This window comes from Ceratotherium simum, chromosome 20 (assembly GCF_057802395.1).
Source record: "Ceratotherium simum simum isolate JZ-2026a chromosome 20, ASM5780239v1, whole genome shotgun sequence".
NCBI classification, from domain to species: domain Eukaryota; kingdom Metazoa; phylum Chordata; class Mammalia; order Perissodactyla; family Rhinocerotidae; genus Ceratotherium; species Ceratotherium simum.
The window spans coordinates 24,728,534-24,743,190 of NC_141919.1; the positions used below are offsets into that span (position 1 = coordinate 24,728,534).

The 14,657-nt window shown below is 38.0% G+C and overlaps 1 protein-coding gene across 4 annotated transcripts in view; it reads right to left on the minus strand.

Moving 5' to 3' along the window:
- The window catches only part of RFX3 (regulatory factor X3), a 272,176-nt gene that overhangs the window by 14,856 nt on the left and 242,663 nt on the right, over positions 1-14,657 (minus strand). For all 4 annotated transcript variants that reach the window (XM_087444544.1, XM_004440659.3, XM_087444541.1 and 1 more), the window contains one exon: positions 12,425-12,578. In XM_087444544.1, coding sequence (XP_087300670.1) covers positions 12,425-12,578 — 154 coding nt within the window. The remainder of the gene's footprint in view (positions 1-12,424; positions 12,579-14,657) is intronic.

The window sequence follows — 14,657 nt, forward strand, 5'->3', positions numbered from 1 at the left end:
TCATTCTGACACTAACTCTTCTGCCTCTCTCTTCCACTTTCAAAGACCCTTATGATCACATTGGAAGAATCCAGAAATCCAGGAAAATTTCCTTATTTTAAGGTCAGTTAATTAGTAACCTTAATTCCATCTGTGACCTAACATATACACAGATTCCAGGGATTAAGATGTAGACATCTTTGAGGGCTCATTATACTGCCTACTACACATATGTAAGCTATCTTTAAAACACTGTCACATTCATCTGAGTAAAATCATTTGACTTTAATTTTTTCCCCTAGTGTTGGAGGAAACACACCCACCAGATTAAGCTGTTTAGAACACAGTAATTTTTTCCTCAATTGTGTTTTTTATGTTCTTCACTGGGGGTGGGGTGGGGTGGGGTAGTATATAGGCATGAATTCATTTTTTATGATATATTTGTCACTAAGGGCATTTGTACTTTATTTTTCATTTACAGACTTTGAATTTTATGTACAACTTCCTACCAGTCTGAAAGTTTTTTTTAATTTTTTTTTTTTTTGTGTGTGTGAGGAGATCAGCCCTGTGCTAACATCCGCCAATCCTCCTCTTTTTTTTGCTGAGGAAGACGGCCCTGGGCTAACATCTGTGCCCATCTTCCTCCATTTTATATGGGACGCCGCCACAGCATGGCTTGCCAAGCAGTGCGTCGGTGCGCGCCCAGGATCCGAAGCAGCGAACCCCGGGCCGCCGCAGCGGAGCGCGCGCACCCAACCGCTTGTGCCACCGGGCCGGCCCCCAGTCTGAAAGTTTTTTACAGCATGCTTTTTAAGGTCTAGGCTTGTTGAAACCATACATACATCTAAAAAATTTACCAGGATCACAGAGCTGAAAGTTGTTAATGATACATAAGTAAGTCACTGCAGACAAAGAAGTGGAAATCGCAATTCAGGAAAGCAAAAGCTATTGGTTCTTGGGGCCAGCACAGCCTGAAGCTCCACATTCAAACAGAGGCCTGTGGAGCAACTCATGCTGAAGTTACATGCTAAGGAATAGGATACGCACTGCTGCTTTCGAAAGTTTCATGAGGGTCAACCTGCGCCACCAAACTGTACCACAAGCAGCCCCAAAGACCTCGGAAGGCCCTCTTGCGTTAGCACTACTCGACGGTTCTGTGAGGATCCATGCTGTACAGACGCTGGCAGCCACATGCCAAGGTGCTGGCTGGTGATTAGCTGAAGGAAGGGACCACAGGCAGCGTATGCAGCAGAATCCACAAAGTAAACTCTACCATGTGACCCTAGGCATTCCTGCTGACCTGGGGACCATGATCATCAGCAGCTGACAAGCCAAGTAGTTGAATGTTTTAACTAGAAAAGACTACTCATTTTGGGGGCCTCAGCTACTCTTTAGGAGCAGTCTTTACATAGATTCAGAATAAAGTGATGCTCTAGTCTCATACTGGAGACCAGTTCTGCCAGCAGTGGTAACTTGTGATATATGTATGTAGGGAAGAAATTATGTATGTGTATATGTGTACATTTTTTCCAGTTTCTGCCAATGAATCATTTGCTCTAGGAAAGACGATCTTTTTCATTTTTTATTTTTTTTTAAATTTTTATTTATTTATTTTTTCCCCCAAAGCCCCAGTAGATAGTTGTATGTCATAGCTGCACATCCTTCTAGTTGCTGTATGTGGGACACGGCCTCAGCATGGCCAGAGAAGCGGTGCGTCGGTGCATGCCCGGGATCCAAACCTGGGCCGCCAGCAGTGGAGTGCGTGCACTTAACCGCTAAGCCACGGGGGCCGGCCCCGTGGAAAGATGATCTTTAAGCTGTCACTGGCACTCAGAATAGATAACTATCAAATTCTCTGAAGTGGTTTCTATCTCACAGTTGGAATAAGATGTCTCTTTGGGACTCACTTTTACCTTTAACTTGCATAAATTACATATACATAATAACTTTACATATAATACTTTCTCCCCATTTGCAAGTACTTATAAGACCTTTCATCCATTCCTACTAGTTAAGATTTGATACAATCTAGCTATGACTGTATAGTTAGACCTAATTATGTTTATGCTTCTTCCCTAATGTTGCCCATTTTCTTTTCTAATTGACTTATTTCCCCATTCTATTTTGTTGGCTGCGTTCTACAAAGCATTGAATTAGTTCGCCTCTGATTACCACTTTGGCTACATCCCAAAGAATGCTGTTGGATTCTTTGTAATTCCACGGATCACTTGACTCAACATTCAAAAACTGTCTACAGGCTTTTTTTCCCCTTGCAATACAGTATTATTACAGCCTTCATGTGCCTTTATGTTATCTGTTTTATTAATTTCAGCTTCTAAGCTCATCTTTGTATTGTCAAAAAAAATGATGGACTAATTGTACACATTATTACTTGGATTGTCAGGGCAGAATCAATATTAAAATATCTAATCCAGAGTACAAGGCAATCAAATACAGTCCCTCCTAAGTAATCCACACTTATGGAAAGGAAAGGGAAAGGAGATGGAACTCACAAAACTCAGGTACCTACTATGTGCCTGCCTACCTGCTTGCCTATCCACCCCATCTACCTACCTACCTACCTAATTTAATCCTGACAACAATCTGTGAAGGAATGGTCCTTACACTTATTTTGTTGATGAGAAAACTAAGACTCAAGCAAGGATATGTAAACTTGCCCATGTCGCAAAGGGAAATACAGAATTTAAATCTGGGTGTGAAGCACAGTACGGGAGGAACACAGGATGTGGAGCCAGCCTGATCTGGGTTTGAATCACAGCTCTACCACTGTCAGTTATGTGACTCCAGACAAGTTACTCTTTCATCCTTAGCTTTCCTTATACATGAAATAGACAGGGTCTATTGTCTTCAAAACTCAATTTTCAAATACTATTTGTAAAGTCCTAGAATTCCATTCAACTGTAAGGCCATAAGATGGTGATTTCAAAATGAAATGCCTCTGGTTGAGTGGGACTACAAGGAGTGTTACCTGAGAGTGGAACTGTTCCTTAGGCTCTGACTTAGGGTTGTTGACACTATAAACTCAATCAAGGGCCGAAGTGGAAGTCAGTTTATGTACTGACCATGCCATTTATGACTCAAGGGGCCAGCTTAAACATGGATATGTGTGTGTGTGTGTGTGTGTGTGTGTGTGTGTGTGTGTGCTTTGTGTGTTTGGCAGAATGGGGATGATCACACAACCAGAAATAGCTGATGAGCTCAGATGAATATGAACATGTAAACCCTGGCCTAACCAACTGCTTCTCTCTCTGCTTTTCTGAGAAGTCAGGAAGGAATAAGGCCCTTTAACGCTTGCCCTATAGAAGCAGGAATATTGTTCACATGCAGATTTGGAACTTTCTGACCAAATTCTAATCTTTCAACATTCTATACTTAGCTTGAACTTTGTAATATTCTGAGTTTTACACATCTTATATAGCTGAGCAATCTCCTATGATTTCAGTTCTGTTAGGTGAAGTTAGTAGAACCGATCACAAAAGGATTAGGTAGTGGCAACCATTTTGAATGTTTTTGATGGTGGACAGAAATGTCTTGAAATTTCAATCATAAGGGAGTTCAGAATATTATTATTTTCTTTAAATGTCTTCCAAATGAGAATCAAATTAATAAAAGCATTTTACTTTTAGCACTGGTACAAGGTTTCACAGCTAAGGAAAAATAGTTGCTGACTGTAAAGCAACTTCCAATTTTATAAAATTTGCAAGGAATGTTTATGTTCCATTTGGTAAAATCTTGTGTTCCTTGGTTTTTTTTTTTCTGTAAGAGCACTTTTTTAATGTATTTCCAAATAGTTTTATTGAAGCCTGGTAAGATGGCCAAGATTTCTGCCAGTTTGCTTCACACCAAGGCAAATTCTGCCCTACAATCGCCATTGGTCCTGCTCCTTCGGCCTAGCTGGCTATCCTGGCAACGTGTGCTGTTGGCCACTCTGCACACAGGTAGCATATTTTCATCACGGTTCTAACTGTTCAGGCTTTTTTGATCCCCTCTGCCCCCTGGGAACACAGCAGCACATGTAACACGATATCTTCTCAAAATCTCTAAGAAGCACTCATGAGTGAGCACACAAGCAGTGAAGGGAAGTAAGAATACAGGCCTTGGTTGCTTTTGAGGAGAAAAGTAGTTTTAAAAACATTGAACACTGAACACTATCACTAGGCCAAACCACAAGTGGCCTCTGTCCTGTGCCCACACTATGGAGAGCCCTTCTCTGGCTTTCCTGTGGCTGAGGCCCTCCCTCCAGTGTAAGGAGCCCACTGGGCCAGTGGATGTGCCCTCCTGGAGCCTGTTTCCCTTTCACCCTCTAGACCAGACTCCTGTTATCTGAGACTCCAGAATTCCCTGCCTAAAGGCCCTGAGAAGGCCTGTGCTGGTCTCTTCTCCAAGTCCACTCTTCAGAGGAAAGAAGGGATAGCCAACGAGGGGCAGCTGTTTGCAAAGGATGGACAAAACTGGAACACTGGACTGAGGCGTCCACAGGCATGAGCACAAGGCTATTCATAGTCTAGGAGGGGGTGTGATACATAAGAAAAGAGAAGTGGTCTAGGGGCAGAGGCTGGGCCAGGGGCTGGCTATGTCTATGTCACCATTTTCTGGAACTAGGAGGAGCCTGAAATTTTAAATTTAAACCCAGCTTTCCAAGTAGTTACCAAGATATATTTATCAACTTAGGTGGATAGAACAGATTTTGTTTATCATTTGATTTATAACTTTTAAAATATTTAGACATAGGGTACCCCAGGCCCTGTAAATGTCAGGGTTGGGCTTGGCAGCATATCCTTTTTGTAAATAAAACTGTGGGCTGAAAGAAAGAACCTTGGTGCCCCTAACTTAAGACAGGTTCCCCTTGAGGCTACTTTCATCGTCTAACAGGAAACCATGGCATTAGTTTATTATATCAGAGGACAACTTCTTAATTTAGATTATTCTACTTCTCTTTTTTGGAAATTATTAACTGGAGAGACAGTAGAGGTGGGGTGTGGAAACATGTTCGCTTTGTACCAAGAAAATCTTTACAACTAGTGTGAATCAGGTTTGAAATGCTTGTAGTATCTTTACACTTGGCCCATATACTTGTAGAAAATCACTCATACTTATGAAAGTGTATTTTAGTACAGGGATGGTAAAAAGCAGAAAACAATTCCTGTGACTTGAGGAACTTACCCATCTCAAACAAGGACTATTTCTTTACCAGGAGGACCAGCAACACCATCTTCACTTGTGTCTGTGAGCAAACATACCAGAGAGACAATGGCAAGGCCAGAGCCACCTGGGCGGGGCATCAGATAACAGAGTGTGGCACAGAGGCTAGCAGGGGGAGCTGTCATGCTTAATCTATGCCAGGGAATCTTGTATACTTGGCCTGCTCTGTGGTTGGGGCTACCCAAGCTAACTCTTTTCTAAGCAAACAGCCCAGTGGTGGACTTTGCTGAAAAGATCAGTGTGCTCAGATTTCTTTCCTGATGTCTACAGTAACCATTTTAGTTCCTGAAATATTAAGAAATCTTGAACTTCTATTTTCTTCTCTTTCCTACACCAAACTCTTTAGGAAAACTAATCTCTAGTTGTAAGCACTTAGGAAAACCTAATTTCATACAGAGGTTCTCTGAAATATTGACAGGCACATTCTGGGGAGAAGGAGCACTTCTTGATCTAGGAGCTTTATTTTCTTGATAAAGGAATCCAGTATGTCAATCACGAAATCCAATGAGAAGTCCTGTAAGGTGGTAGTGTGTCTTTCTATCATTCTTTTGTACTTCTTTCCTTGAATGAGTATTTCTTGAGCACCTGTTGTGGGATTGTGTTTAGACCACATATATAACCAAAACTCCATTCCCTGAAGAGGATGAGAGGAGAGGTTACAGCCCAGGGCAAGCAGGGAAGGAAACCAAGTATAGGAAGTTAATGAGCAGGGATTCCAGAGGGAAAGGGTTGTGGCCCTGGGCTGCTGAGTCAATAGACTTTTTCTTAAATGCAAGGAGAGAAAGGAACAGGATGAAACCAGGAAAGAGAAGGAAAAATGGGAAAGCTTCTACAGAGCCAATTCTTAGGAACTTGGAGGATGAAGGTGTTGGAGAAGGGTCTCCCACATCTCTCTTCCGGGGGTCAGTTTTATTTTTCAAGTTGTCAGAATTATGCTAATGTAGAGGAGCAGATTTACAGCTAAAAGCAAACTACAAATTCTTAAAAAATAATTTTGATTTAGGTCTGTTCTGTGGGTGGGTATGGAGGAGCTGAAGGGTGTAATTTGTTGTCGTCGTCGTTTTCTGGCAGATTTAGCTTTCCAATTGCAATTTGCTTAGACTAGTATTCCATCTAGTTTGCATATTCTGAAGGTCTACTAACAAAAAGTAGAAAGGGGAAGGGTGGTAGGACTATCAAGACGCATCCTGGAATGCAGAGGGAAGCAGGCCTGGAAGAAAATAATGAAAGCTTACATGATAAGCATCTGGTTTGCGTACGACTGTGAGTGTGAGTACGTTTGGGGGAGTCATACAGTACAGACAAAAATAAATTAGTCCCTATTCTGAAACTGTCTACAAACAATTTATATGGTGAAAATTGAAATGTGGATTGAGCCTATTTGGCTATTTGGAGTGAGACAGTCCTACTTTCTACAGGTAGCACTACCACTTGCCAATTCTGTGTTGGGGCAACTTTCAACCTCTATTTTTCTCATTGGTGGAAGGGGAACACCAACATATCTCGTGCAAGGTTTTGGTGAATATTAAACAAGAATGTAAAACACCTAGCACAGTGATTGTCACAAGGCCAGTCCTCAATTAGAAAAATATTATTAAATAATAATAAGCTTTGTTATAAATAATAATATAACTTTTGACAAGTACACATTACATTTTCTAAGCTACTACTGTTCCAAGATGGGCTTTTTTTTTCCTGCAAATGTGATACGACTCATTCCTTCTACAGTATTCTACCAAGTCTATGACTCCACGGGTGCATTTTCAGTGTCTTCTCCAGTTTCACTAGAATATGGCTATCCGGAATTTGTTTTCCGTTAGTTTGATTTTACTTTAAGCATCTATGCTTATGTACCACAATTGTACTTCTATCAAATGGATCTTTGTCACTCAACTTCTATTCTAAAAGCTTGCCTGTTGAACTATTATTGCTCTTCCCCAGTGTTCAGATTTTAAAGATTTTTTTTTTCCTTCTACGTTGAGAACATCGATTTTGATGTATCCAAGACACTTTTCTTTTGATGGTAAATCCATAAAGTTCCTTCAATTTTTTCCCTAAAAATATTACTAAAATATTATTTTTTTAATATTGATATTCACAATTGAACAATTAAAACATCTTTCACTTCCTATTTTCTATTTCAAAAAGTTGGCTATATAGGTGGGTTATATATAATACTAAACTAGTATGATAAAGATAATTTAAATATCTTTAGTAGATTAAATATAAAAATGTTTATCACAGAAAACCATTTTGTGAAGCAATCAAAATTTATAGATTCAGTTAATATATTAATGGACTATGTATATTTTGAAGAAATAAAGCATATCATATACCATAAACTTCCAAATAGATTCCAAATAGCCATAAAGGTCAAATAAAAGGATATTTTTCTGCTCAATTTTTCTTGTCAGAGCTGCACAGAAAGCCTTATGATTATTTTTTAATTTAACAGGTGTGCAAACAGATGCAACTTTTTTATTTTATTTTATTCCTAATCTTAAAATTTCACTACTGCTAGAAAGTCTATATTATTACAATATTTAAATAAAAATTCAAAAAATTACATAAATTTTAGCAGTAAATAGTTTCCTTTTCATCATCTAGGTGATAATAACAATAATAATAAAAATAAAACTCTGGAATTGCAAATGATTTTAAGTAACTTACCAATCAGTATTACTGTCGTAGCAGACTGACATTTAGAAGAAAACATTGGGGCTGTGATGCTGTTTGATTTGGGGGCTCCACTATAGGGTAGTCTTCATTTCAACAATGGAAATGATACTGTTACAGTGAACGCAAAAATCATATTTTCTACGTTTGTATACTGTATCTATAAGTAAATTTACTGGTCTCTCCTGCCTGCTCAAATAATGTTAATCTTAAAAACTCATTTATTGAATTCATATTAATGAATTCTTCCAGAATAAGACAGACTAGGAAGAAGGACCTGGCCACCCACTTCCAAAAAAACTGGCCATGAAAACCCTACGAATAGCAATGGAGCATTGTCTGATACAGCACTGAAAGATGAGAGGATGGGGCAAAAAGACCGGGCAGAGTTCTGTTCTGCTGTACACAGGGTCACCAGGAGTCAGAATCAACTCGTTGGCACTCACAACAACCTCTCCCAAATCAAGTACCCACCCATAAAGGCAGAACAAATGTCCAGCAAAGTTTGTGACTATTTTCCAGGTTTCCCCTTACTGATTTCTGAACTTTTCTTGCTCCAATATCACCCCATCCTGTAACAGGCAATAAGAACGGTAGATTAAAAGCAAGGACTTTGATGCCAGACTGCCTGGTTTCAGAACCTGATTTCATAACTTAGTAGCTGTGTGACCCTGGGTAAGTTACTTGATGGCTTTGTGTCTCATTTCATCATCTGTAAAATAGCTATAATAATATTCACTCACAAGGTTGTTGTGGGTTATTAAGTGAATATATATAAAGCACTTAGAATAGTGCCTGACACATAAGTGCTACGTGGGTGTAAGCTTCACTTGAAATTCTGGCTTTCGATCCTAATCCAATTCTGCCTCTTGTCTGCTGAATTGATGGTGTATATTTGGTCTCTCTGGTGCTTCAACCTCAGATTTTCCATGAAAACCTCCCCTTGGCCGTGCTCCCTTCCATTTCAGCAGGACCTGTGTACATGCTTCCCTGTGCCTGCAGTGGTCTCTAACCCTCACCTCCACATTCTCACTAACTTCACATTGTTAACTCCTTTTGTCCTTATTTAAATCCCAGTTTAAACATCATTTTTTGGGGGAAGTCTTCCCTGTCCCTCCCAGGCTAGATTAAGAGCCCCATGCTTTATGTATTCCTATATCCCTCTAATTTTCCTTTATAGCACTTATCAGAATTTGTAGCTATGTAGTTATATTTAGTAAATATGTATCCCCTAATAAAATGTAAGCTCCTTGAATGCAGGGTCAAAATCCATTTTGCTCATCATTATACTGTTATCATTACAGTGTTTGGCCTAGAGTAGGTTTGTAAGAAATATTTGTTAAATAAATGAATAAATTAATTACAGAGGTAAGTTTGAGGTTCCACATAAGTGAACATGATTTGCCCAAGACTATACCACTATAAATGACAGAACTATAAGTAGATTTCAGTTCTCCTGACTCCAAATCCTCTATTATTTCCAGGCATTAAATCTTCAATTACACAAATCACGCAAAGAACCTTGCAATTAGAATTGTGTAGGTTCTAGAATGAAAAGGAAAAGTACAAATCAGAGAGAACAGGAGTATTTAAGGTAGGCTGGGGGAATTGGGGAATTGATATTTAAGACATGAATTACTAATTACAATGGGCTAGGGGAGATGGGCAGAGGGTCCCAGGAAGAAAGAACCATTTAGACAATGGTGCAATGATGAGAAAAGCCTGTTAAATAAGAACAGAGAAAAGACCACTGGGATTGCAACAGAAGGAGTTGGAAGAGGGAGGCTGAGGTTGATCAGAGAGGCAGGATCAGATCATGTAAGACCTCATGTACCAAGAAAAGAATTTTGTTCCTTAACTAACAGAAGAGAAAGCCACTGAAGGGTTATAGGGGATAACCCAGTCAACTCTGCATTTCATAAGGTGACACTGACTGCACTATGAGGGGTTTGGGAAAGAGCAAACTTAGTAATTGGTTGGACATGGAGGTCAAGATAGAAAGACATGTAAAAGATGATGCTCAGGTGTCCAGCATGATCAACAGGGAGGGTTGTGGTACCATTTACTGAGAAAGAGCCATTAGTAGCTAGATCAAGAACTTAATTCATTAAGTGTATAATAAGCTCTCAATAAACAATGACAATTATTGTTTTCTTGGTTGCTGTTGTTACTGGTGATTGAAAACTACTTGCTGCAGTTGAGAGTAATGGTGATTTTCATGTACTTCAGGGGATTTTGGCCTGATGTGTTGCTCCCACTGTGTTCACAGGCACTTCTAGACTCGGTGTTTGGAAAGGGAAGTCAGCTAAGGGGTTTCTGAGAATCAACAGAACCTCACCATACAAAAGCCCTTTTTTACCTCCAATCTGATTTTTAAGGCAGACTTAGGATAACATGTGAGAGACATATGAGAGAACAGTCTTCCTTTTTCTTGAATTTCCTTCTCCTTTTCCTAAGAATCAAGAAATTTTAGATATGATAATATGACCATGGCCAACAGGTCTATAATGCCCAACAGGTGTATGAGGCATCAATGTTGTACGGGGAGATCCTATAAAGCTACCCTTGGCTGAATAATGGACGAGCATAGACAGCTCAAAGGATTTTCCCATAAATTTAGTAAGGAGATAGAAAGCAAAGAAATCAAGAGGTGTGCTTAGATCTTTGATCTTACAGAATATATTTTATATCTTATTTTCTGATCTATATTTTATTCATATCATATCTTTGCCTAATGTGGCAATCTGTCATAGTTATTTACATTGTTTACATATAGTAAAAAAAAAAAAAAAAAAAAGAATTTCTATTAGGATGATTAGTTGGCAGTATTGACTATGTAGGCCTCTTTAATTCTGGCGAGCCAGTGCTGCTTGTAAAGCATATGAGCAGGTTGCTAAGCCTTCACACTGTGTGACCAGCTCATGACCACTGCCTTTATTCCCTAGAGATGCAAGGGAAGCGTGGTCTTTACCACGCATCAGGATTAGCCACAGGGTGTTAATGAGAATCCCTGTTATTATTATCCTGATCATCCTGTTAAAGAAGTTCCAGAGCATATGAGGTGGTTGGCAAATGTGTTAAATACACCAAAAGGCATGCATGTCTATTTCAGAAGTTTTGAGCCCTGAGTTGAGAAATCTTGCAGTACTTAATCTACATGCCAATTGGGCATTTTGCAACCAGGCATCTATAAAAGAACTAAAGAAAGAGGCACTGAGGGGAAGTCAAATCAAAGAAAAGTCCAGATTGTTTTGGTCGCATGAGGTCCTGCCTATAATTTAAAAGCTACAGTGATTCTTGCTTAATCTCACACATTGGCATCACTTAAGCAAAATCATCACTAAGGAACATCATACAACCACATATAAATATCAGCACACAGCAAGGGAGTTTAAAGAAGCGGGAAAGAGGAATATTTTAACCAACATTCGAATAAGTTTGACATGCATTTTATTTATATTAGAATATTTATAGAGGTCCTTCAGGTATTTTAATATATTTTTATTTGTATCTTTATTATCATATTTATTAAACTAGGAAATGCATCTAATATTTATTTTCACTTTTTAAAATTTAACTAAGCTCATACATATAGCTTAAAAATGAACATGTTTTCTGTACTGCTTTGGGTAATTTGTAGTATTGCCTAACATGGTGTAATCCAGCAAGTTCTGAAGTACCCTCAACATAATACAACAAAATGAGCCAGTGCCGAATCACTGGAGCATTTGCATCGATCCCTCATTACATTAACCAATCCTTGTGTACATTAACTTCAGAGTTTTAGCTTTTTTCACTTGTTGAAAATACGACATTTTGACACTATACAGAAATTCGGAAGAACAGAATTATTTTTTTTTTACATCTTTAGTGATTAAAAGCATGGGCTTGAAAATCAGACTGAATATTCAAAACGGCTCTCCACTACTTGCTAGCTATGTAACCATTTATTCTCTCTGCTCTTAGCTTTCTACTTGAACCTCAATACTCATCTGTAAAACAGGATAAAGTAGTAATGATCTCAAAGAGTTTTAAGTGTCAAATGCTTTATTACATGTAGAGAACTGTGCTTGGCACACGGTAAGTGTCTCCAAAATGTTTCACTATCGTTATTCTTCTGAAATAGAATCATTCATTTTGTTCTTGGGCACTTGGAAAAAGAGTCTATAAAATACATATTTAACTTTCTCCTCTGTATTCCTAGCCCTTAGCCTTATCAGAAACATCAATCTTTCTTATTTTCCATTCAATAAGGGTTTTTTAGTCTAGTGATTCTCATAGACATAGACATTTTATAACATCTTGAAACATTCCATGAACTTTCACATGATATAATCTAGAACTTTAGAATCTTTTGATTAAGAAAATACACATGAACAGAGGGATTTAAGGACCCCCTGCAATAACTCCACAGCCCCTTCTGGGGTCTAAGACTCATTAGTTAGGAACCATTGCTTTAATCAATAATTAATATATTTAGATTAAAATGAAATTCAAGTTCTTTTTTAAAAGCCCCTTAGGTCACAGCTCTTTTAGCCTCTCTTACCTCGCCCATGACTGCTATGGGTGTCTCTCCTGTTGCCTGAGCAACACGATGTTCTACTAGGTAGAACATGTACTCATCGTAGAGTAGACGGATCAGGTGGAAGGAGCCAAAGCTAGCAGCACTGCGTAAGGTTAAGTCCCGAATAACCATTGAGCTGTTCCAAGAGAAAAGACATGTATGCAGCCAATATTAGTGACCAGATTAGAGTTCAACCTACTTTTCCTCTTAAAAGAAGTTAAGTTAGAGGTATAAAAGGTCAGTATAGCATACAACCTGCCACAGAATAATTTCATTATTGAAAGTAGTTAGCTCAACTCTTTTAAACAGAGTGGTAAAGAGGTAATTCTCACTGAAACTTGATTAGATCCTTATTAGAGCTAGACTGGTCTTCACTGGGAAAAACCATTTTACCACCACAGGCAAGTCTGTTGATTCTATTAAACTCACAAATGGGTCAGAATTGAATAAAAAAGATTTTGAAAGGTTGACAACTCATCACCACCATAAGAAAAAGCAACTCAAAGTGAAAATCTTATTGATGATGAGTAAATACTGTGTCACCATCTCTCAGTGACGATGACTTTGGGGTACACTTTGGGAAAAATATTTATTTGTGCCAGACAACAAGGGTTACATAACGTACTAAGCAATGTTCCCAGATGTGGCAATATAGAATGTAGGTGACTATGTACAGGGATCCCTGCAAGAAATTAAACTAAATTAAGAAGAAATACATATGTTTGAAAAACGTGAACATTTAACTTATAAAATATCAAAATATAAAAACATTATTATAAATTACTAACAATAAACTCCATTATATTTAAAATGAAAATGAGTCCAAAATAAAGTTTTGGCCTCACAGAAGACATGCCAATCATTAAGTTTGTCCACGTACTTCAAACCTCTTTAATCTTTCTAACTTAGAGACGGAGTTGGGTGTGTATGTGTGTGTTTCTCATCACTTTCATTTAACGGCCTTTTCTAGAGACTTTTGGCTTAGGAAAACTAAGACAGCCATTATACTCTCAGATAGGAGAATGTATAAGCTGATATTCCTAAAGCTTGTTTTGCAATGAAGAACTGTAAAATGTCAGGCAGATGAAAGAAGACTGTACAGAAGTCTGCACATCTGTTTCCTGTTTCACTGTCAACTTTATTTATAGAGAGGCTACTAATATATCAAATTGTACACACTCATCTTGGCAAGTGACAGGTTATCACTGTACATTTGAAACTCTGAAGCCCTGGATTCTGATTCTGGCTCTTCATTAATTCAGTGTTGACCTCAAACAAATCATTTCTCTGAGACTGTTTTTCCTCTTGGGTGAAAATGAAAGCGATATTTTTGGTCTTATCTAACTTACATGTGATTCCAACGATATGAAATAAACTTATGAATGAACAGACCACTACGTAAATATAAGTGATTGTGATGATAATATACAAAACAGGAGAAGCTGAGCTTCTCACTCTCATTTGGTTACGGTAGCAAGAACAGGGGGCTACCATACAATGATGGTAGAGGATCTCTTATTTCCATGGATCTATTTACTAAAAAGAAAAAAAGCATGGGTGTGAAGTTAGACAGACCCACGCTGACCACTATGTGATCTTGATTGTGAGCATGTCATTTAACTTTCTAAGGTTCAAGGTTAGCCGGAGGGTCAAATGAGATAATGGACGTGAGATCTTAAAAAAACTACTCATTTCCACACTACTACATGTATTGGAGTTAATAATATATTGATTGTCATTAACAGTAGTTCTAGTGAAAGATTCTTTAGAGTTTAGAACTCTATAAGTGAATCACTAAAAATAGATTAATACATTCATTTACATGCCAAAGATATGACAATATTCTGTTTATAATTCTATGCATGCTTTTCCTAAAATTCAGTGACACATCAACCATTTATAAAAATAATATAAATATAATAGCTATTAGAAATTAAACATTCCTTTTCCTATAGAAAAAATTTAAAAGGCAGAGATTCCTCTACCTAAAAAGCAAAAGCAAAAACAACACAAAAATAACAATAAAATGTTGTATAACACTTTTACCCATACTAATCCAAACTTGATCTTGTGAAGTAAATAATTTTGAAAAATTAAGCAATCCTAATCACATCTCTCTTGCTGAAGAGAGACAGCAAATATTTAAAATATAGCCCAGAGAAGACAAATGGCTAACAAATATACAAAAATATGACTAATCTTATTCAAAATTAAA